Genomic DNA, 24060 nt, shown 5'->3' with positions numbered 1-24060 from the left:
CATAACAGGGTCCATAGGCTCGCTCGCTAGGACATCATGGAGTCATAACAGGGTCCATAGCTACCTCGCTAGGACATCATGGAGTCATTCAAGGGTCTATAGCTACCTCGCTAGGACGTCATGGAGTGATTCACAGGGTCTATAGCTACCTCGCTAGGACATCATGGAGTCAAAACAGGGTATATAACTACCTCGCTAGGACATCATGGAGTCATAACAGGGTCTACAGCTACCTCGCTAGGATGTCATGGAGTCATAACAGGGTCTATAGCTACCTCGCTAGGACATCATGGAGTAATAACAGGGTCGACAGCTACCTCGCTAGGACATCATGGAGTCATAACAGGGTCTATAGCTACCTCGCTAGGACGTCATGGAGTAATAACAGGGTCGACAGCTACCTCGCTAGGACATCATGGAGTAATAACAGGGTCGACAGCTACCTCGCTAGGACATCATGGAGTAATAACAGGGTCTACAGCTACCTCGCTAGGACATCATGGAGTCATAACAGGGTCCATAGCTACCTCGCTAGGACATCATGGAGTCATAACAGGGTCTATAGCTACCTCACTAGGACATCATGGAGTCATAACAGGGTCTATAGCTACCTCGCTAGGACATCATGGAGTCATAAAAGGATCCATAGCTAGATCTTTAGAAAATCATGGAGTAATAACAGGGTCCATAGCTACCTTTCTAGCACATCATGGAGTCATACAACAGTCTATAGCTACCTCGCTAGGACGTCATGGAGTGATTCAAGGGTCTATAGCTACCTCGCTAGGACATATGGAGTCAAAACAGGGTATATAACTACCTCACTAGGACATCATGGAGTCATACAAGGGTCTATAGCTATCTCGCTAGGATGTCATGGAGTCATAACAGGATCTATAGCTACCTCGCTAGGACATCATGGAGTAATAACAGGGTCTACAGCTACCTCGCTAGGACATCATGGAGTCATAACAGGGTCTATAGCTACCTCGCTAGGACATCATGGAGTAATAACAGGGTCTACAGCTACCTCGCTAGGACATCATGGAGTAATAACAGGGTCTACAGCTACCTCGCTAGGACATCATGGAGTCATAACAGGGTCTATAGCTACCTCGCTAGGACATCATGGAGTCATAACAGGGTATATAGCTACCTCACTAGGACATCATGGAGTCATACAAGGGTCTATAGATACCTCGCTAGGATGTCATGGAGTCATAACAGGGTCTATAGCTACCTCGCTAGGACATCATGGAGTAATAACAGGGTCTACAGCTACCTCACTAGGACATCATGGAGTAATAACAGGGTCTATAGCTACCTCGCTAGGAAATCATGGAGTAATAACAGGGTCTACAGCTACCTCGCTAGGACATCATGGAGTAATAACAGGGTCTACAGCTACCTCACTAGGACATCATGGAGTCATAACAGGGTCTATAGCTACCTCGCTAGGACTTTATGGAGTCATAACAGGGTCTATAGCTACCTCGCTAGGACATCATGGAGTAATAACAGGGTCTACAGCTACCTCGCTAGGACATCATGGAGTCATAACAGGGTCTACAGCTACCTCGCTAGGATGTCATGGAGTCATAACAGGGTCTATAGCTACCTCGCTAGGACGTCATGGAGTGATTCAAGGGTCTATAGCTACCTCGCTAGGACGTCATGGAGTTATTCAAGGGTCTATAGCTACCTCGCTAGGACATCATGGAGTAATAACAGGGTCTATAGCTACCTCGCTAGGACATCATGGAGTAATAACAGGGTCTACAGCTACCTCGCTAGGACATCATGGAGTAATAACAGGGTCTACAGCTACCTCACTAGAACATCATGGAGTCAAACAAGTGTCTATAGCTACCGCGCTAGGACATCATGGAGTCATAACAGGGTCTATAGGTTCCTCGCTAGGACATCATGGAGTCATAACAGGATCTATAGCTACCTCGCTAGGACATCATGGAGTCATAACAGGGTCTTACTTACCTCACTAGGACATCATGGAGTCATACAAGGGTCTATAGGTACCTCGCTAGGACTTCATGGAATCAGACAAGGGTCTGTAGCTACCTCACTAGGACATATGGAGTCATAACAGGATCTATAGCTAACTCGCTAGGACATCATGGAGTCATAACAGGGTCTATAGGTTCCTCGCTAGGACATCATGGAGTCATAACAGGGTCTATAGCTACCTCGCTAGGACATCATGGAGTCATTCAAGGGTCTATAGCTACCTCGCTAGGATGTCATGGAGTCATAACAGGATCTATAGCTACCTCGCTAGGACATCATGGAGTCATAACAGGGTATATAGCTACCTCGCTAGGACATCATGGAGTAATAACAGGGTCTACAGCTACCTCGCTAGGACATCATGGAGTCATAACAGGGTCTATAGCTACCTCGCTAGGACATCATGGAGTAATAACAGGGTCGACAGCTACCTCGCTAGGACATCATGGAGTCATAACAGGGTCTATAGCTACCTCGCTAGGACATCATGGAGTAATAACAGGGTCGACAGCTACCTCGCTAGGACATCATGGAGTAATAACAGGGTCGACAGCTACCTCGCTAGGACATCATGGAGTAATAACAGGGTCTACAGCTACCTCGCTAGGACATCATGGAGTCATAACAGGGTCCATAGCTACCTCGCTAGGACATCATGGAGTCATAACAGGGTCTATAGCTACCTCACTAGGACATCATGGAGTCATACACGGGTCTATAGCTACCACGCTAGGACATCATGGAGTTATAACAGGGTCTACAGCTACCTCGCTAGGACATCATGGAGTAATAACAGGGTCTACAGCTACCTCGCTAGGACATCATGGAGTCATACACGGGTCTATAGCTACCTCACTAGGACATCATGGAGTCATAACAGGGTCTATAGCTACCTCGCTAGGACATCATGGAGTCATAACAGGGTCTATAGCTACCTCACTAGGACATCATGGAGTCATAACAGGGTCTATAGCTACCTCGCTAGGACATCATGGAGTCATAACAGGGTATATAGCTACCTCACTAGGACATCATGGAGTCATACAAGGGTCTATAGATACCTCGCTAGGATGTCATGGAGTCATAACAGGGTCTATAGCTACCTCGCTAGGACATCATGGAGTAATAACAGGGTCTACAGCTACCTCGCTAGGACATCATGGAGTCATAACAGGGTCTATAGCTACCTCGCTAGGACATCATGGAGTAATAACAGGGTCGACAGCTACCTCGCTAGGACATCATGGAGTCATAACAGGGTCTATAGCTACCTCGCTAGGACATCATGGAGTAATAACAGGGTCGACAGCTACCTCGCTAGGACATCATGGAGTAATAACAGGGTCGACAGCTACCTCGCTAGGACATCATGGAGTAATAACAGGGTCTACAGCTACCTCGCTAGGACATCATGGAGTCATAACAGGGTCCATAGCTACCTCGCTAGGACATCATGGAGTCATAACAGGGTCTATAGCTACCTCACTAGGACATCATGGAGTCATACACGGGTCTATAGCTACCACGCTAGGACATCATGGAGTTATAACAGGGTCTACAGCTACCTCGCTAGGACATCATGGAGTAATAACAGGGTCTACAGCTACCTCGCTAGGACATCATGGAGTCATACACGGGTCTATAGCTACCTCACTAGGACATCATGGAGTCATAACAGGGTCTATAGCTACCTCGCTAGGACATCATGGAGTCATAACAGGGTCTATAGCTACCTCACTAGGACATAATGGAGTCATAACAGGGTCTATAGCTACCTCACTAGGACATCATGGAGTCATAACAGGGTCTATAGCTACCTCACTAGGACATCATGGAGTCATACACGGGTCTATAGCTACCTCGCTAGGACGTCATGGAGTCATAACAGGGTCTACAGCTACCTCGCTAGGACATCATGGAGTAATAACAGGGTCTACAGCTACCTCGCTAGGACATCATGGAGTCATAACAGGGTCTATAGCTACCTCGCTAGGACATCATGGAGTAATAACAGGGTCTACAGCTACCTCGCTAGGACATCATGGAGTCATAACAGGGTCTACAGCTACCTCGCTAGGACATCATGGAGTCATACACGGGTCTATAGCTACCTCGCTAGGACGTCATGGAGTCATAACAGGGTCTACAGCTACCTCGCTAGGACATCATGGAGTCATAACAGGGTCTACAGCTACCTCGCTAGGACATCATGGAGTCATAACAGGGTCTACAGCTACCTCGCTAGGACATCATGGAGTCATAACAGGGTCTATAGCTACCTCGCTAGGACATCATGGAGTCATAACAGGGTCTATAGCTACCTCGCTAGAACGTCATGGAATGATTCAAGGGTCTATAGCTACCTCGCTAGGACATCATGGAGTAATAACAGGGTCTACAGCTACCTCGCTAGGACATCATGGAGTCATACACGGGTCTATAGCTACCTCGCTAGGACATCATGGAGTCATAACAGGGTCTATAGCTACCTCGCTAGGACATCATGGAGTAATAACAGGGTCTACAGCTACCTCGCTAGGACATCATGGAGTCATACACGGGTCTATAGCTACCTCACTAGGACGTCATGGAGTCATAACAGGGTCTATAGCTACCTCACTAGGATGTCATGGAGTCATAACAGGGTCTATAGCTACCTCACTAGGACATCATGGAGTAATAACAGGGTCTACAGCTACCTCACTAGGATGTCATGGAGTCATAACAGGGTCTATAGCTACCTCACTAGGACATCATGGAGTAATAACAGGGTCTACAGCTACCTCACTAGGATGTCATGGAGTCATACAAGGGTCTATAGCTACCTCGCTAGGACGTCATGGAGTCATAACAGGGTCTACAGCTACCTCACTAGGATGTCATGGAGTCATACAAGGGTCTATAGCTACCTCGCTAGGACATCATGGAGTCATAACAGGGTCTATAGCTACCTCGCTAGGACATCATGGAGTAATAACAGGGTCTACAGCTACCTCACTAGGATGTCATGGAGTCATAACAGGGTCTATAGCTACCTCACTAGGACATCATGGAGTAATAACAGGGTCTACAGCTACCTCACTAGGATGTCATGGAGTCATACAAGGGTCTATAGCTACCTCGCTAGGACGTCATGGAGTCATAACAGGGTCTACAGCTACCTCGCTAGGACATCATGGAGTCATAACAGGGTCTATAGCTACCTCGCTAGGACTTTATGAAGTCATAACAGGGTCTATAGCTACCTCGCTAGGACATCATGGACTAATAACAGGGTCTACAGCTACCTCGCTAGGACATCATGGAGTCATAACAGGGTCTACAGCTACCTCGCTAGGACTTCATGGAGTGATTCAAGGGTCTATAGCTACCTCGCTAGGACATATGGAGTCAAAACAGGGTATATAGCTACCTCGCTAGGACATCATGGAGTCATACAAGGGTCTATAGCTACCTCGCTAGGATGTCATGGAGTCATAACAGGGTCTATAGCTACCTCGCTAGGACATCATGGAGTAATAACAGGGTCTACAGCTACCTCGCTAGGGAAATCATGGAGTCATAACAGGGTCTATAGCTACCTCACTAGGACATCATGGAGTAATAACAGGGTCTACAGCTACCTCGCTAGGACATCATGGAGTCATAACAGGGTCTACAGCTACCTCGCTAGGACTTCATGGAGTCATAACAGGGTCTATAGCTACCTCGCTAGGACTTTATGGAGTCATAACAGGGTCTATAGCTACCTCGCTAGGACATCATGGAGTAATAACAGGGTCTACAGCTACCTCGCTAGGACATCATGGAGTCATAACAGGGTCTATAGCTACCTCGCTAGGACATCATGGATTAATAACAGGGTCTACAGCTACCTCGCTAGGACTTCATGGAGTCATAACAGGGTCTATAGCTACCTCGCTAGGACGTCATGGAGTGATTCAAGGGTCTATAGCTACCTCGCTAGGACGTCATGGAGTGATTCAAGGGTCTATAGCTACCTCGCTAGGACGTCATGGAGTGATTCAAGGGTCTATAGCTACCTCGCTAGGATGTCATGGAGTCATAACAGGGTCTACAGCTACCACGCTGGGATGTCATGGAGTCATAACAGGGTCTATAGCAAGGATATCAACTTAGCTTTTTTGACCGACGTGAGGTGGTAGTCAAGGTGGTCATTTGCAAGATAGCCCACATGCAACCAACAATTTGTATACCTCCCATAAACTTGCACAACTGTTTTTTATCATCAGTTGCTGCTTTCCTTCTAAATGTAAAAAGTAGACATGACACAGAAGTTTTTGGTTATTTTATCTGACCCAGGGAATAGTGGAGTCTATGGGCTGTGGCCTCCTTGCGTCCCTGGTGGCCGAGGTACTGAAGAAGAAGAAGAGTACCTCTACCTGTCAGGCCGTTATCACACACCTGGCCGAGGTAAACTATAAGCATTATGAATTACCCTTGACAGAATTGGATGGCAGGAGGCTAAACAGCAGGTAGATTCACATGACATGGCATCAGAGTTAACAGTAATGTATAAATCTTGTCTCTCAGACATGCAGCCCGATGGAACTCATGCTGATTTTTCTCGGCCAAGTGGATGACCTTCATCCGGACCTCATCGCTGATACCATCGAACTTATGGTCCCGCATCTTCAAACAGGTAATACTTAGCAGTGGTATTGTGAAGGCTATCTCCTGCAGATGTTGTTTGCTTCCCTCTACTGGACACTTACTGTAACTTAATCTTGATGACGTTCCCTTTCATTTTTTTAATACCAATATTTTATTTATTTATAAATGCAAACAGAGCACAAAAACAACACAACCACCACAACATTCCCAGACCTGTCCATAAACGTACAAAAACACAGTAGCCTTCCATTTCAATACACATATACATGTACATCAAATTCAAACACAGTTATGTATGTTGGGAAATCTTACACTCCTCAAGATTGCCAATGTGAGGTTTCCAGATTATATCAAACATGTCTTTTTTTTGCTTAATTTCATAAAACACAATCTAATGGAATGTAACTACCTTCAGTTCGTTATTGACGATGCGTGTGTATGATGCTTTCCAATTGATAGCTACACATATTTTTGCAGCAATTAGATCTAAATTACAAAACCTTCTGTGATATTGGTCAAGAATATTTACATTCCGCAACAGACATAATCATGGAGATGGATGGATGTAAAATCCTTGACACAATGATATGATGGCACAGACATTATCCCAAAATGGTGTCCATTTCTCACAGGACAACAGCATATGTAATAGGGTTCGTTTTAGTGTTTTGCATCTCCAACAGTGATATGACATTTCTGGGTACATTACATGCATTCTAGCAGGAGTGTAGTAAATCCTATGGATTATCTTCAATTGCAATAATTTATGGCTAAGATTGTAGGAGCAAATATGAACATTTTCACATACCGTTGAAGTCGGAAGTTTACATCAAATCAAATCACATACACTTAGGTTGGAGTCATTAAAACTAGTTTTTCAACCACTCCACAAATTTCTTGTTAACAAACTATAGTTTTGGCAAGTCGGTTAGGACATATACTTTGTGCATGACACAAGTAATTTTTCCAACAATTGTTTACAGAGAGATTATTTAACTTATAATTCACTGTATCACAATTCCAGTGGGTCAGAAGTTTAAATACGCTAAGTTGACTGTGCCTTTAAACAGCTTGGAATATTCCAGAAAATGATGTCATGGCTTTAGAAGCTTCTGATAGGCTAATTGACATAATTTAAGTCAATTGGAGGTGTACCTGTGGATGTATTTCAAGGCCTACCTTCAAACTCAGTGCCTCTTTGCTTGACATCATGGGAAAATCAAAAGAAATCAGCCAAGACTTCAGAAAAATTATTGTAGACCTCCACAAGTCTGGTTCATCCTTGGGAGCAATTTCCAAACACCTGAAGGTACCACGTTCATCTGTACAAACAATAGTACGCAAGTATAAACACCATGGGACCACGCAGCCATCATATCGCTCAGGAAGAAGACGTGTTCTGTCTCCTAGAGATGAATGTACTTTGGTGAGAAAAGTGCAAATCAATCCCAGAACAACAGCAAAGGACCTTGTGTAGATGCTGGAGGAAACAGGTACAAAGTATCTATATCCACAGTAAAATGAGTCCTATATCGACATAACCTGAAAGGCCTCTCAGCAAGGAAGAAGCCACTGCTCCAAAACCGCCATAAAAAAGCCAGACTACGGTTTGCAACTGCACATGGGGACAAAGATCGTACTTTTCGGAGAAATGTCCTCTGGTCTGATGAAACAAAAATAGAACTGTTTGGCCATAATGACCATCGTTATGTTTGGAGGAAAAAGGGGGACGCTTGCAAGACGAAGAACACCATCCCAACCGTGAAGCACGGGGGTGGCAGCATTATGTTGTGGGGGTGCTTTGCTGTAGGAGGGACTGGTGCACGTCACAAAATAGATGGCATCATGAGGTAGGAAAATTATTTGGATATATTGAAGCAACATCTCAAGACATCAGTCAGGAAGTTAAAGCTTGGTCACAAATGGGTCTTCCAAATGGACAATGACCCCAAGCATACTTCCAAAGTTGTGGCAAAATGGCTTAACATTTAACATTTACATTTAAGTCATTTAGCAGACGCTCTTATCCAGAGCGACTTACAAATTGGTGCATTCACCTTATGACATCCAGTGGAACAGCCACTTTACAATAGTGCATCTAAATCTTTTAAGGGGGGGGGGGGGTGAGAAGGATTACTTTATCCTATCCTAGGTATTCCTTAAAGAGGTGGGGTTTCAGGTGTCTCCGGAAGGTGGTGATTGACTCCGCTGTCCTGGCGTCGTGAGGGAGTTTGTTCCACCATTGGGGGGCCAGAGCAGCGAACAGTTTTGACTGGGCTGAGCGGGAACTGTACTTCCTCAGTGGTAGGGAGGCGAGCAGGCCAGAGGTGGATGAACGCAGTGCCCTTGTTTGGGTGTAGGGCCTGATCAGAGCCTGGAGGTACTGAGGTGCCGTTCCCCTCACAGCTCCGTAGGCAAGCACCATGGTCTTGTAGCGGATGCGAGCTTCAACTGGAAGCCAGTGGAGAGAGCGGAGGAGCGGGGTGACGTGAGAGAACTTGGGAAGGTTGAACACCAGACGGGCTGCGGCGTTCTGGATGAGTTGTAGGGGTTTAATGGCACAGGCAGGGAGCCCAGCCAACAGCGAGTTGCAGTAATCCAGACGGGAGATGACAAGTGCCTGGATTAGGACCTGCGCCGCTTCCTGTGTGAGGCAGGGTCGTACTCTGCGGATGTTGTAGAGCATGAACCTACAGGAACGGGCCACCGCCTTGATGTTAGTTGAGAACGACAGGGTGTTGTCCAGGATCACGCCAAGGTTCTTAGCGCTCTGGGAGGAGGACACAATGGAGTTGTCAACCGTGATGGCGAGATCATGGAACGGGCAGTCCTTCCCCGGGAGGAAGAGCAGCTCCGTCTTGCCGAGGTTCAGCTTGAGGTGGTGATCCGTCATCCACACTGATATGTCTGCCAGACATGCAGAGATGCGATTCGCCACCTGGTCATCAGAAGGGGGAAAGGAGAAGATTAGTTGTGTGTCGTCTGCATAGCAATGATAGGAGAGACCATGTGAGGTTATGACAGAGCCAAGTGACTTGGTGTATAGCGAGAATAGGAGAGGGCCAAGAACAGAGCCCTGGGGGACACCAGTGGTGAGAGCACGTGGTGAGGAGACAGATTCTCGCCACGCCACCTGGTAGGAGCGACCTGTCAGGTAGGACGCAATCCAAGCGTGGGCCGCGCCGGAGATGCCCAACTCGGAGAGGGTGGAGAGGAGGATCTGATGGTTCACAGTATCGAAGGCAGCCGATAGGTCTAGAAGGATGAGAGCAGAGGAGAGAGAGTTAGCTTTAGCAGTGCGGAGCGCCTCCGTGATACAGAGAAGAGCAGTCTCAGTTGAATGACTAGTCTTGAAACCTGACTGATTTGGATCAAGAAGGTCATTCTGAGAGAGATAGCGGGAGAGCTGGCCAAGGACGGCACGTTCAAGAGTTTTGGAGAGAAAAGAAAGAAGGGATACTGGTCTGTAGTTGTTGACATCGGAGGGATCGAGTGTAGTTTTTTTCAGAAGGGGTGCAACTCTCGCTCTCTTGAAGACGGAAGGGACGTAGCCAGCGGTCAGGGATGAGTTGATGAGCGAGGTGAGGTAAGGGAGAAGGTCTCCGGAAATGGTCTGGAGAAGAGAGGAGGGGATAGGGTCAAGCGGGCAGGTTGTTGGGCGGCCGGCCGTCACAAGACGCGAGATTTCATCTGGAGAGAGAGGGGAGAAAGAGGTCAGAGCACAGGGTAGGGCAGTGTGAGCAGAACCAGCGGTGTCGTTTGACTTAGCAAACGAGGATCGGATGTCGTCGACCTTCTTTTCAAAATGGTTGACGAAGTCATCTGCAGAGAGGGAGGAGGGGGGAGGAGGGGGAGGAGGATTCAGGAGGGAGGAGAAGGTGGCAAAGAGCTTCCTAGGGTTAGAGGCAGATGCTTGGAATTTAGAGTGGTAGAAAGTGGCTTTAGCAGCAGAGACAGAAGAGGAAAATGTAGAGAGGAGGGAGTGAAAGGATGCCAGGTCCGCAGGGAGGCGAGTTTTCCTCCATTTCCGCTCGGCTGCCCGGAGCCCTGTTCTGTGAGCTCGCAATGAGTCGTCGAGCCACGGAGCGGGAGGGGAGGACCGAGCCGGCCTGGAGGATAGGGGACAGAGAGAGTCAAAGGATGCAGAAAGGGAGGAGAGGAGGGTTGAGGAGGCAGAATCAGGAGATATGTTGGAGAAGGTTTGAGCAGAGGGAAGAGATGATAGGATGGAAGAGGAGAGAGTAGCGGGGGAGAGAGAGCGAAGGTTGGGACGGCGCGATACCATCCGAGTAGGGGCAGTGTGGGAAGTGTTGGATGAGAGCGAGAGGGAAAAGGATACAAGGTAGTGGTCGGAGACTTGGAGGGGAGTTGCAATGAGGTTAGTGGAAGAACAGCATCTAGTAAAGATGAGGTCGAGCGTATTGCCTGCCTTGTGAGTAGGGGGGGAAGGTGAGAGGGTGAGGTCAAAAGAGGAGAGGAGTGGAAAGAAGGAGGCAGAGAGGAATGAGTCAAAGGTAGACGTGGGGAGGTTAAAGTCGCCCAGAACTGTGAGAGGTGAGCCGTCCTCAGGAAAGGAGCTTATCAAGGCATCAAGCTCATTGATGAACTCTCCGAGGGAACCTGGAGGGCGATAAATGATAAGGATGTTAAGCTTGAAAGGGCTGGTAACTGTGACAGCATGGAATTCAAAGGAGGCGATAGACAGATGGGTAAGGGGAGAAAGAGAGAATGACCACTTGGGAGAGATGAGGATCCCGGTGCCACCACCCCGCTGACCAGAAGCTCTCGGGGTGTGCGAGAACACGTGGGCGGACGAAGAGAGAGCAGTAGGAGTAGCAGTGTTATCTGTGGTGATCCATGTTTCCGTCAGTGCCAAGAAGTCGAGGGACTGGAGGGAGGCATAGGCTGAGATGAACTCTGCCTTGTTGGCCGCAGATCGGCAGTTCCAGAGGCTACTGGAGACCTGGAACTCCACGTGGGTCGTGCGCGCTGGGACCACCAGATTAGGGTGGCCGCGGCCACGCGGTGTGGAGCGTTTGTATGGTCTGTGCAGAGAGGAGAGAACAGGGATAGACAGACACATAGTTGACAGGCTACAGAAGAGGCTACGCTAATGCAAAGGAGATTTGAATGACAACTGGACTACACGTCTCGAATGTTCAGAAAGTTAAGCTTACGTAGCAAGAATCTTATTGACTAAAATGATTAAAATGATACAGTAAGGACAACAAAGTCAAGGTATTGGAGTGGCCATCACAAAGCCCTGACCTCATTCCCATAGAAAATGTGTGGGCAGAACTGAAAAAGCGTGTGCGAGCAAGGAGGCCTACAAACCTGACTCAGTTACACCAGCTCTGTCAGGAGGAATGGGCCTAAAATTCACCCAACTTATTGTGGGAAGTTTGTGGAAGGCTACCCGAAACGTTTGACCCAAGTTTAAATTGTTTAAGGCAATGCTACCAAATACTAATTGAGTGTATGTAGACTTCTGACCCACTGGGAATGTGATGAAATAAATAAAAGCTGAAATAAATCATTCTCTCTACTATTATTCTGACATTTCACATTCTTAAAATAAAGTGGTCATCCTAACTGACCTAAGACAGGGAATTTTTACTAGGATTAAATGTCAAGAATTGTAAAAACTGAGTTTAAATGTATTTGGCTAAGGTGTATGTAAACTTCCAACTTCAACTGTATCTGTGACCAATAGTTCTCATCAATTTCTTCTTTGAGATCTGTTTCCCATTTTTACCTTAGTTTCTGAACCATCAGGTAAAAATTCAGTCAACCCTCGATATAACTTGGCAATCAACTTCTTTGGCGTTGCAGCTTCTTTCAGTATTTGTTCTATGCTACTGTTAGATGCTTTAGGTTAATCCAGATTCTGTTGAAGCGATTGAATAAGATTTCTTAAGTAGTCTTAGATAACCCACATTTTTCTTGTAATTGATTGAATGACAGTAGAGAGCCATTATAATACAATCCTTTCCAAATATTTATTAATACATTACCTCAAAGCAAATCAGAATGCAGTAAAACAACCTATACATAATGCATTCCTTCAATTACTTTTTAATAATGTATCCTTGCCTCTCCTAGTGCTATTCATGTTGGTGACTTTTGAATGTCTCCGTCCATCTCCTAGTGCTGCTGCGTCTGGGTGAGGAGAAGGCTCCCTGGGTAGGCCTGGCTCTGGCTGCCCTACAGAAGCAGTTGTCCAGGCTGCCAGTGCCTTACACCAAGGAGCAAGAAGTGGAGGATGCGTATGGTCTGTGTCGTTGCTGCTCAGCCCTGGCCAGGTTCATGGAGCCATTCGTGGAGGAAGTGAAGAGGGACAACAGCGAGGATGGTGGCACTGCTTCAGACAATCAGCTAAAGACTGAGCTTCTCAAGTTGTAGGTGTCTGTCTGCCTGACTGTGTGCTTTGTTGGATATTAATGTTGCTAAAAGGAGCACCAACATGTATCAATCAGATGTAGTTATTGGCCAGGTTATAATCAGGAGAGTAGAAGATACTGACACCGGCTTGTTGATCTGTAATGCATATTATTCTTCTCTCTACAGTTGCATGGGGAGCTTGAGGGAGCCACTCCTTCAGGCACAGCTTGACCAGGCTATAGACATCCATAAACAGTCTCCCCTATGGCACTTTGCTACAGACATACTGGTAAGTAATCCGGGCCTACTTGGTTGAGGGATGGCCTTTTGAAATGGCTCTGCACACTACACTAAGGGTTAGCTCTTTTTCTACTGCATCTTCCAGCAAGTCCATCGAGACTACCAAACAAGGCAATCAACCTCATAGAGACAATTTTAATAAGAACCTAGCTAAAACAAGACTACATTGTGTTTTTGATCCTAGGCCACCCTACCAGCCATCCAGGAGCCTCTCCCAGGCCTCCTGTTCTACAAGGCTCTGAAGAAGAGGGAGGAGTCTGGCCTCCTGACAGACAGTACTGAAGCACAGGAGTCACGGGCCTGTCTGGCATACCTGCTCTTTGTCCAGCTCATCACCATCGAGAGCTTTCCAGCAGTTTTCAGGTGAAACACAGTAGAAAGGTTCTGAATAACCTTATCATTGAAGATATGGGGTGATAACTATGTTTGAAACATATAATAGTATTAATATTATTTTGTTGATCTCTCAGCCCTGTGTTTGTCCTGCAGTGTAATATGGAATATATTGACCTCCTCCTGAGTAGGTATGTTTTCAGAGCTATACTGTTCTTACATGATAATAAAACATTGGTTTAAGATATAGTGTGTTCCTCTAAACAAGATGTTTTCTTTCCTAAAATAGAAAGGAAGAATCGTTCCTACTCAAAGGCCTGGTAAGGATAAATTGATTTCAAATCTTCCCAATACTATATTGAGTGAAATCTCTGAGTAGTAAGTATTGCTAAGTATTCTTCTCCATGCTCTATCACTCAGGAATTATATACAAAAAGCTTGGAGAGAGTGGAGGATAACAGCCTCCCAGTTGAACTGCAGGACCTAAAGTCATTTTACAGTGTTCCACAGGTGAGTCTAACTACATACCAGAAACAGCTAAACAGATGCATATGTAACAAACGTAATAATAATAATTTGTGATTTGTGTTTTTGTTGTTGTGTGGAAATGCAGCATTTGGTGCAGATCCTGACTGTGTGTCCAATTCAGCATTTGGTAATTGAATAAAACTCCTGAATGAATAAAACCAATTGAAATAATTTTGGGTCTATGTACCTGCTAGCCTAATAACTCCTTTCTCCCATTACCAGAGAGAACGAGGGTTTAAAGTGTTACAGCTCTTCATAGATAAATTGGGACCTGAGGCTAAGCACAAATTCTTCAGGTGAGAATACTGTATAGCCTATATGTGGTCCGCAATGGATTAATCTGTAGTACTCTATAGCAGTACCCCCGTGCATGTTTGGTTTTTGCCCTAGCACTACACAGCTGATTTAATTAACCAACTCATCATCAAGCTTTGTTTATTTGAATCAGCTGTGTAGTGCTAGGGCAAAAACCAAAACGTGCACCCAGGGAGGGCCTCAGGACCACATGGTATTACAAACAACTTGAATATCCTGATTTCTTATCATAGGTGTATGATAAAAACCAGTTGCCATGCCGGAGTAGAGGGTTACATTATAAAGAACATCAAAAATCAGATTGAGCTCTCCTTAAAGGTAAGATATACAGTGCATTCGGAAAGTATTCAGACCCCTTCCATTTTTCCACATTTTGTTACGTTGCAGCCTTATTCTAAAATTGATTAATTAAGAACTATTCCTCAATCTACACACAATACCCAATAATGACAAAGTGAAAACAGGTTTAGAGTTTTTTGCTAATTTATTAAAAATAAAAAACTGAAATACCTTATTTACATACGTATTCAGACCCTTTGCAATGAGACTCTAAATTGAGTTCAGGTGCATCCTGTTTCAATTGATCATCCTTGAGATGTTTCTACAACTTGATTGGAGTCCACATGTGGTATATTCAATTGATTGGATGTGATTTGGAAAGGCACACACCTGTCTATATAAGGTCCCACAGTTGAAGAGGTCCCACTCCCTCAACATGATCAAGACAAAGGAGATGATTGTGGACTACAGGAAAAGGAGGACCGAGCACGCCCCCATTCTCATCGACGGGGCTGTAGTGGAACAGGTTGAGAGCTTCAAGTTCCTTGGTGTCCACATCACCAACAAACTATCATGGTCCAAACACACTAAGACAGTCGTGAAGAGGGCACGACAAAGCCTATTCCCCCTCAGGAGACTGAAATGATTTGTCATGGGTCCTCAGATCCTCAAAAGGTTCTACAGCTGCACCATCGAGAGCATCCTGACTGGTTGCATCACTGCCTGGTATGGCAACTGCTCGGCCTCCGACCGCAAGGCACGACAGAGGGTAGTGCGTACGGCTCAGTACATCACTGGGGCCAAGCTTCCTGCCATCCAGGACCTCTATATCAGGCAGTGTCAGAGGAAGGCCCTAAAAATTGTCAAAGACTCCAGCCAAATCAAATCAAATGTATTTACAGTGGGGCAAAAAAGTATTTAGTCAGCCACCAATTGTGCAAGTTCTCCCACTTAAAAATAAGAGAGAGGCTTGTAATTTTCATCATAGGTACACTTCAACTATGACAGACAAAATTAGAAAAGAAAATCCAGAAAATCACATTGTAGGATTTTTAATGAATTTATTTGCAAATTATGGTGGAAAATAAGTATTTGGTCAATAACAAAAGTTTATCTCAATACTTTGTTATATACCCTTTGTTGGCAATGACAGAGGTCAAACGTTTTCTGTAAGTCTTCACAAGGTTTTCACACACTGTTGCTGGTATTTTGGCCCATTCCTCCATGCAGATCTCCTCTAGAGCAGTGATGTTTTGGGGCTGTTGCTGGGCAACACGGACTTTCAACTCCCTCCAAAGATTTTCTATGGGGTTGAGATCTGGAGACTGGCTAGGCCACTCCAGGACCTTGAAATGCTTCTTACGAAGCCACTCCTTCGTTGCCCGGGCGGTGTGTTTGGGATCATTGTCATGCTGAAAGACCCAGCCACGTTTCATCTTCAATGCCCTTGCTGATGGAAGGAGGTTTTCACTCAAAATCTCACGATACACGGCCCCATTCATTCTTTCCTTTACACGGACCAGTCGTCCTGGTCCCTTTGCAGAAAAACAGCCCCAAAGCATGATGTTTCCACCCCCATGCTTCACAGTAGGTATGGTGTTCTTTGGATGCAACTCAGCATTCTTTGTCCTCCAAACACGACGAGTTGAGTTTTTACCAAAAAGTTATATTTTGGTTTCATCTGACCATATGACATTCTCCCAATCTTCTTCTGGATCATCCAAATGCTCTCTAGCAAACTTCAGACGGGCCTGGACATGTACTGGCTTAAGCAGGGGGACACGTCTGGCACTGCAGAATTTGAGTCCCTGGCGGCGTAGTGTGTTATTGATGGTAGGGTTTGTTACTTTGGTCCCAGCTCTCTGCAGGTCATTCACTAGGTCCCCCCGTGTGGTTCTGGGATTTTTGCTCACCGTTCTTGTGATCATTTTGACCCCACGGGGTGAGATTTTGCGTGGAGCCCCAGATCGAGGGAGATTATCAGTGGTCTTGTATGTCTTCCATTTCCTAATAATTGCTCCCACAGTTGATTTCTTCAAACCAAGCTGCTTACCTATTGCAGATTCAGTCTTCCCAGCCTGGTGCAGGTCTACAATTTTGTTTCTGGTGTCCTTTGACAGCTCTTTGGTCTTGGCCATAGTGGAGTTTGGAGTGTGACTGTTTGAGGTTGTGGACAGGTGTCTTTTATACTGATAACAAGTTCAAACAGGTGCCATTAATACAGGTAACGAGTGGAGGACAGAGGAGCCTCTTAAAGAAGAAGTTACAGGTCTGTGAGAGCCAGAAATCTTGCTTGTTTGTAGGTGACCAAATACTTATTTTCCACCATAATTTGCAAATAAATTCATAAAAAATCCTACAATGTGATTTTCTGGATTTTTTTCTTCTCATTTTGTCTGTCATAGTTGAAGTGTACCTATGATGAAAATTACAGGCCTCTCTCATCTTTTTAAGTGGGAGAACTTGCACAATTGGTGGCTGACGAAATACTTTTTTGCCCCACTGTATATAGCCCTTCTTACATCAGCTGATATCTCAAAGTGCTGTACAGACACCCAGCCTAAAACCCCAAACAGCAAGCAATGCAGGTGTAGAAGCACGGTGAATAGGAAAAACTCCCTAGAAAGGCCAAAACCTAGGAAGAGGACCTAGATAGAGTGTTCTCTCTGCTACCGCACGGCAAGCGGTCCCGGAGGGCCAAGTCGAGGTCCAAAAGGTTTCTTAACAGCTTCTACCCCCAAGCCATAATACTCCTGAACAGCTAATCAAAGGGCTATCCAGACCCCTCTTTTACACTGCTGCTACTCTCTGTTATAATCTATGCATAGTCACTTTAACTTTACCTACATGTACATATTACCTATATTACCTCAACTAACCGGTGTCCCCGCATATTGACTCTGTACCGGTACCCCCTGTATATAGCCTCGCTTGTTATTTTACTACTGCTGTGGAATTATTTGTTACTTTAATTTTCTATTTTCAATTTTTTTTACGAAATACCTTTTTTTCTTAACTTCTCAAAGCATTGTTGGTTAAGGGCTTGTAAGTAAGCATTTCACTGTAAGGTCTACACCTGTTGTATTCGGCGCACGTGACAATTACAATTGGATTTGATTTGACAGTGCATGTCAGAGCAAAAACCAAGCCATGAGGTTGAAGGAATTATCCGTAGAACTCCGAGATAGGATTGTGTCGAGGCACAGATCTGGGGAAGGGTACCAAAACATTTCTGCAGCATTGAAGGTCCCCAGGAACACAGTGGCTTCCAACATTCTTAAATGGAAGAAGTTTGAAACCACCAAGACTCTTCCTAAAGCTGGCCGCAAGGCCAAACTGAGCAATCGGGGGAGAAGGGCCTTGGTCAGGGAGGTGACCAAGAACCCGATGGTCATGCTGACAGAGATCCAAAGTTCCTCTGTGGAGATGGAAGAACCTTCCAGAAGGACAACCATCTCTGCAGCACTCCACCAATCAGGCCTTTATGGTAGAGTGGCCAGACGGAAGCCACTCCTCAGTAAAAGGCACATGACAGCCCGCTTGGAGTTCGCCAAAAGGCACCTAAAGACTCTCAGACCATGAGAAACAAGATTCTCTGGTCTGATGAAACCAAGATTGAATGCAGAGCGTCACGTCTGGAGGAAACCTGGCACCATCCCTACGGTGAAGCATGGTGGTGGCAGCATCATGCTGTGGGGATGTTTTTCAGCGGCAGGTACTGGAAGACTAGTCAGGATCGAGGGAAAGATGAATGGATCAAAGTACAGAGAGATCCTTGATGAAAAATGCTCTGGAGCATTTAGGACAAGTTTCTGAATGTCCTTGAGTGGCCCAGCCAGAGCCCGGACTTAAACCCGATCGAACATCTCTGGAGACCTGAAAATATCTGTGCAGCGACGCTCCCCATCTAACCTGACAAAGTTTGAGAGGATCTGCAGAGAAGAATGGGAGAAACTCCCCAAATACAGGTGTGCCAAGCTTGTAGCGTCATACCCAAGTAGACTCAAGGCTGTAATCACTGCAAAAGGTGCTTCAACAAAGTACTGAGTAAAGGGTCTGAATACTTAGGTAAATATAATATTTCAGTTTTTTTTATTTCTAAAAACCTGTTTTTGCTTTGTCATTATGAGGTATTGTGTGTAGATTGATGAGGGGGGAAAAAACAATTGAATCCATTTTAGAATAAGTCTGTAATGTAATAAAATGTGGAAAAAGTCAAGGGGTCTGAATACTTTTTGAATGCACCGTAGTAGGAGACATTTTGATAAACAGGACAGTAGCTCCATTTCATTGCATTAGAAAAGGTGTATACAGTGCAACCTATAATTGTGTTATTCTCCTTGTTATCTCTAGCCAGGTCATGAGAATGAATGGTTTATGGGAACCCAGGTTCTGCCCCTACTGAGACTGGTTCTCTGTTTCCCACGGGGCCCAGAAACAGACCTGCTGAACAGTATGGACAGGTTAGTACCGTTTGTCCTCTCCCTAAATTTAGGGCCGGTTACCTGGATACAGATTAAACCTAGTCCTAGAATAAAAAACACTGTCAATGGAGAGCAGTGTGCATACTTTTTCTAGGACTAGGCTTAATCTGTGTCTGGGAAACTGGCCCATAGGATCTGTCTAAGCAATCCTGATACCTCTCTGTAGTCTAAAATACAAACCCTGGACTGGTGAGCCTGCCTTGCCCCTCTACAAGCTGTGACTGTTCCCTTATCTGGTCATTAATACTGCAGTAGAGAGCACATATATCTGGTGCCCAGCATAAGGCAGATGGAACATGGACTACGGCACAGATCTATTCTCTAATGAAGTTCAGGTTTCATTCCTAGAATCCCTTTCTTTCTAACAATGGAGATAGCATTCTTAGCCAACAAGATATAATTGATTAATCAACTCTCCATCCAGTTTAAAACATAGACAGTAGTAAACAGGTCAACATCAGCTGACTGTTGTCAACTTGTAATGCCTGATTGAAACACAGACAATATAATATACACTGAACAAAAATATAAACGCAACATGTAACATTTTTATTTATTTAATGTTGGTCCCATGTTTCATGAGCTGAAATAAAAAGACCCCAGAAATGTACCATACGCACAAAAAGATTATTTATAAAAAATGTTAGTGAGCATTTCTCCTTTGCCAAGATAATCCATCCACCTGAAAGTTGTGGCATATCAAGAAGCTGATTAAACAGCACGATCATTCCACAGGTGCACCTTGTGCCGGGGACAATAAAAGGCCACTCTAAAATGCTCAGTTTTGTCACACAACACAATGCCACAGATGTGTCAAGTTTTGAGGCAGCGTGCAATTGGCATGCTGCCGGCAGGAATGTCCACCAGAGCTGTTGCCAGAGAATTTAATGTAAATTTATCTACCATAAGCTGCCTCCAACGTCGTTTTAGAGAATTTGGCAGTACGTTCAAACAACTCACAACCTCAGACCACGGCCTCACAACCTCAGACCATGTGTATGGCGTTGTGTGGGCGAGCGGTTTGCTGATGTCATCGTTGTGAACAGAGCGCCCCATGGTGGCGGAAGGGTTATGGTATGGGCAGGCATAAACTAAGGACAACGAACACAACTGCATTTTATCGATGGTAATTTGAATACAGAGATACCGTGACGAGATCTGTGACGAGAAGGTATCTGTGACCAACAGATGCATTTCTGTTTTTCCAGTCATGTGAAATCCATATATTAGAGCCTAATGAATTTATTTAAATTCACTGATTTCCTTATATGAACTGTAATGCAGTAAAATCTTTGAAATTGTTGTATGTTGCGTTTATATTTTTGTTCAGTATAGTATTCTTTGTCCATCTCTACCTTAGAGTAATGGAGTCTCTCAATCTGTTACGATACCTGCATATGCGGGACATGGACTGGCAGCAGACAGTGAGTGTTTTTGACACATTCATATAACTCAGAAGATTAAACCTCGCTACTAGTCAGTTGACGTGGTTAAGACAAGACAGCATGGTGATGGTCTAACGCTGATGTTTTCAGTCAAGTATATGGCCGGAGCTGTTCAAGATCAAAGAGGACTACCTGAAGATGCTGAGGGTGTGTCTGGCCCTCTCTAGAGCCTACTACGCAGGGCAGGTTAAGAACATGAGAGAGGACAAGAAGATTCAAGCACAGGGTAAGAAAGCAGATCTCTCTACACTACAGTACTCCATCTATTAAAATGTATTATATGTAAATACTGTGTATTATTCTGGGAACAATGTACAACATGTGATATACTGTGTACACAAATCAATGTATTATTGTGACTCTCATCCACTAACAGAAGCCAGAGAGGCTAGAGGTGCATTAGTTCAGACTATGACTGTGAAGAACAAGATGGTATCAGATATGACCCCAGAGATGCAGTATCAGGTAACTACAGCCACGTTACCCCTGCTGTTTTTGCTTGCTTGTTACATTGAATTTAATAATTTGAATTGGCACTGAGTTATTTGGACTTCACAGGTACTGCAATGTGCTCTGGTGACCTTTGACCTGATGGAGAGTCTAGTGATCCATATTGAGGAGATATCAGAGGAGAAAGTGAGAACTGGGACTGCTGTCTAACAACAGAGATGGCTCAGTCTTATGCTTTTAAAAATTATTGTTTCAGGCTAATAATAAATAATAAATACACAATCTACATTTTTCTTTTTCTTTATTTAAGCCTCATTTCACTTATTTGCAATGCTGGATTTTCTATTGACTTTCTACTGAATCTATACAGTAAGAGTATTCTGCTGGATACAGGATTGGATGCATTCAGTATATCAAGCACACTAAACACATGCCAGTTGGGTTAAAGCCATTCTGTGCTTGTGACCGTAAACACAGCGGATGCCAGACCTAGCATAAATCAATCATTAGAGTCACTAACCTATCATGAACAGGTAGGTTTGAGGGGACCTGGCATCCCCACTCTGCACCAGCTGCTCACCCCAGCTTAATGTCCCTGAGCATCTCCCAGACAGGGCTGCTCTCTATAATGTGGGCCCTGGCCAGAGACATCCGATCCCGCACGCTGTCAACATGGGGCTTACTGGTGGCCTGGAAGATGAGATCACTTTCATTATCACAGGGGGAAAACTTGATGAACTCTCAACTTTAGCCGGCTGGCAAAAACCTGGCACATTGACAGAAATGTTTATTAATGTGCATTGTCCCTGATGAACCTAGCAAAGTAAAGTAGCCTAACTTTGTATCAACTTTATCGTTTTAAACAATATTTGTATTGACTATATCTTATCTATGCATAGTCACTTTACCCCTACCTACATGTACAAATGACCTTGACTGACCTTTACCCCCGCACATTGACTCGGTACCAGTTTCCCCTGTACATAGCCTTGGTATTGTTATTTTATTGTGTTACTTTTTATTTTATTTTTTACTTTCTTTTATTTTACTTTAAATATTTTTAATTTCTTGAACTGCATTGTTGGTTAAGGGCCTGTAAGTAAGCATTTCACGGTAAGGTACACGGTACACCTGTTGTATTCGGCGCATGTTACAAAATAACATTTGATTTTGATTCGATTTTTTATCAACTAATGCCAAGTATCTTAATTTTTGTTTTTCAGTATTATTATTACTCAATATCCATGTCAATATAATGTGTGAGGACTTAGGGGTCTTCTTTCATCCTTACTTTGGCTATAGTCAGCATCCCCTTGACTATCTCTGTGTTGTTACGTACAGGTAGAACTCTGAGATTGCTGCCAAGGAATCTGCAATAGACCACAGGATCCCTCAGTTACAATGAAAGCACAGCACTAACATATCCATGTGACCGGAAATATTGTTGCATCATTCAAAACTACTGGTCATTTGAATGTATTTGGGTCAGTACAGTAGGATAATCGTTTAGAGGAGTGATCATTACTGTGAAACTACACTAGTCCACATTGGCCTATAATGTATAACATTTGCACATGTTAGAATTGTTCCAGACAGGAATAAAATGGTCTGCTATAAAGTATAATAAAATAACTATACCTGTGCTGTATCACTGACATGATGTCCAGTTCCTTCTTCCCATAAAAAGGGGCTTGCAGGAGAAGGAAACTATTGCGGTGAACCGTCACAAACTTCTTGATCTTGTCAAACAGTCCTGCTTCCTCAAGGTTCTCTGGTAGTTCTTGTGGGTTTATTATGAGGAATGCAATACCTGGACAACCCACATATACATACATTTATAACACAACTTTGGTTTTGCAGACTGGCCTTGGGCTTATGTGCTAGATTCTGAGGGAGTCAAAGGGCTATCACAAAATATCTAGGTAATACCCTACAGAAGTCTTCTGCAGCCTTTTAATAGGAGCAAAATCCTGCAGTTTTTGAAGTTACGACCACATTAGCTGAAAGGTATCTGATGTCATGACAGGCCCAGGGGACAGTGTGTATGGCGGGAACCCCCTTACAACAAGTGGTAGATGGCACTGTGACATAGTCTTCTTGGCATCGGCAATGTGATAGCCTAAAGACACCAACTGCGGATCTCTAGTATAGGCATACATACTGTACCTTTGAAGCGTGAATCAAATAACGTAATGTCAAATTGATGATTACCTGACTGCGGGAAAACAATGGATCCCGACTTGACAGCGTCTGAGAATCGGATCCGATGGTGCTGTGCAAGAAGCATCCTGGATGTGTCATGATTCTGTGTGTTTTAGTAGGGTAATGTTTTAGATGGGTAACGTTAATTTCTTGATGAAATCTAATAAGCTGTCATAATCAAATTGTCAATATTGTGACTTCATATCAATATCGGGAAGAACTCAATTATACAACAGAAATTGTCAATTTCTGCCCAAGCTAGCTCGCTAGCAACTTCTTTGGCTAGCCATTTGTGGTGTTACCTGAAGTGATGTGCTGACTATAATTGTTGTTTTCCATTGAGTTGTCCTGTCATTACCGTTGGTAGTCATTATAGGTGATGGTATGTAGCTAACTGTATTCACCCAAAATAAGATAGGGTGCGAAGTTGGATAACAAAACAAGTCTGTTTGCCCGAATGAGCGGTGCTGAGTTGAATGGAATCTAACGAGATCAAGGAGGCACGCGAAGGAGGTGTGAGCAATGACGTCACGGGACCCTTAAAAGGTGACGCCATTTAGGTCATTTCACGTACAGCAACAAACGCCCAAGTGTATCCCTCATTTTAACCTGACATGTACAATAAAAATCTATATCATTTCACAAATATTGTTTATTTAAAAAAATTATCTACTATTGTATTC

At 44.5% G+C, this 24060-nt stretch overlaps 2 protein-coding genes across 2 annotated transcripts in view; one reads left to right on the top strand and one right to left on the bottom strand.

Annotated features, from left to right (window-relative positions):
- LOC139541368 (glomulin-like) overlaps positions 1 to 21485 on the top strand; it is a 103051-nt gene extending 81566 nt beyond the window's left edge. Inside the window, exons 3-18 of the mRNA XM_071345954.1 lie at positions 6349 to 6459; positions 6580 to 6688; positions 12809 to 13058; positions 13228 to 13330; positions 13526 to 13704; positions 13812 to 13865; positions 13964 to 13994; positions 14095 to 14184; positions 14288 to 14329; positions 14425 to 14498; positions 14751 to 14835; positions 19150 to 19259; positions 20641 to 20704; positions 20816 to 20951; positions 21102 to 21190; positions 21284 to 21485. Coding sequence (XP_071202055.1) covers positions 6349 to 6459; positions 6580 to 6688; positions 12809 to 13058; positions 13228 to 13330; positions 13526 to 13704; positions 13812 to 13865; positions 13964 to 13994; positions 14095 to 14184; positions 14288 to 14329; positions 14425 to 14498; positions 14751 to 14835; positions 19150 to 19259; positions 20641 to 20704; positions 20816 to 20951; positions 21102 to 21190; positions 21284 to 21385 — 1629 coding nt within the window. The 3' untranslated portion in view covers positions 21386 to 21485. The remainder of the gene's footprint in view (positions 1 to 6348; positions 6460 to 6579; positions 6689 to 12808; positions 13059 to 13227; positions 13331 to 13525; positions 13705 to 13811; positions 13866 to 13963; positions 13995 to 14094; positions 14185 to 14287; positions 14330 to 14424; positions 14499 to 14750; positions 14836 to 19149; positions 19260 to 20640; positions 20705 to 20815; positions 20952 to 21101; positions 21191 to 21283) is intronic.
- On the bottom strand, positions 21460 to 23901 carry LOC139541367 (protein SPO16 homolog). Its single transcript, XM_071345953.1, has 5 exons — positions 23680 to 23901; positions 23387 to 23480; positions 22814 to 22985; positions 22467 to 22545; positions 21460 to 21865 (listed from the first exon to the last, which is right to left on the bottom strand). The coding sequence occupies exons 1-5, from the start codon at positions 23746 to 23748 to the stop codon at positions 21752 to 21754; spliced, it is 528 nt and encodes a 175-aa protein (XP_071202054.1). The 5' UTR covers positions 23749 to 23901; the 3' UTR covers positions 21460 to 21751.
- Positions 23902 to 24060: the final 159 nt, after the last annotated feature.

Source organism: Salvelinus alpinus, chromosome 16, assembly GCF_045679555.1.
Source record: "Salvelinus alpinus chromosome 16, SLU_Salpinus.1, whole genome shotgun sequence".
NCBI classification, from domain to species: domain Eukaryota; kingdom Metazoa; phylum Chordata; class Actinopteri; order Salmoniformes; family Salmonidae; genus Salvelinus; species Salvelinus alpinus.
Note: the sequence above shows the minus strand (reverse complement) of the source record. Positions and strands in the feature narration are given on the sequence as shown.

What these genes read in the sequence shown, in the direction of transcription:
- LOC139541367 (XM_071345953.1), bottom strand. Translation starts at nt 23,748, where the DNA reads ATGACTACCAACGGTAATGACAGGACAACTCAATGGAAAACAACAATT. An exon ending in TAGTCAGCACATCACTTCAG is followed by an intron (nt 23,481 to 23,679) that starts GTAACACCACAA and finishes TAAAACACACAG; the next exon opens with AATCATGACACATCCAGGAT. An exon ending in GGATGCTGACTATAGCCAAA is followed by an intron (nt 21,866 to 22,466) that starts GTAAGGATGAAA and finishes CTCATCTTCCAG; the next exon opens with GCCACCAGTAAGCCCCATGT.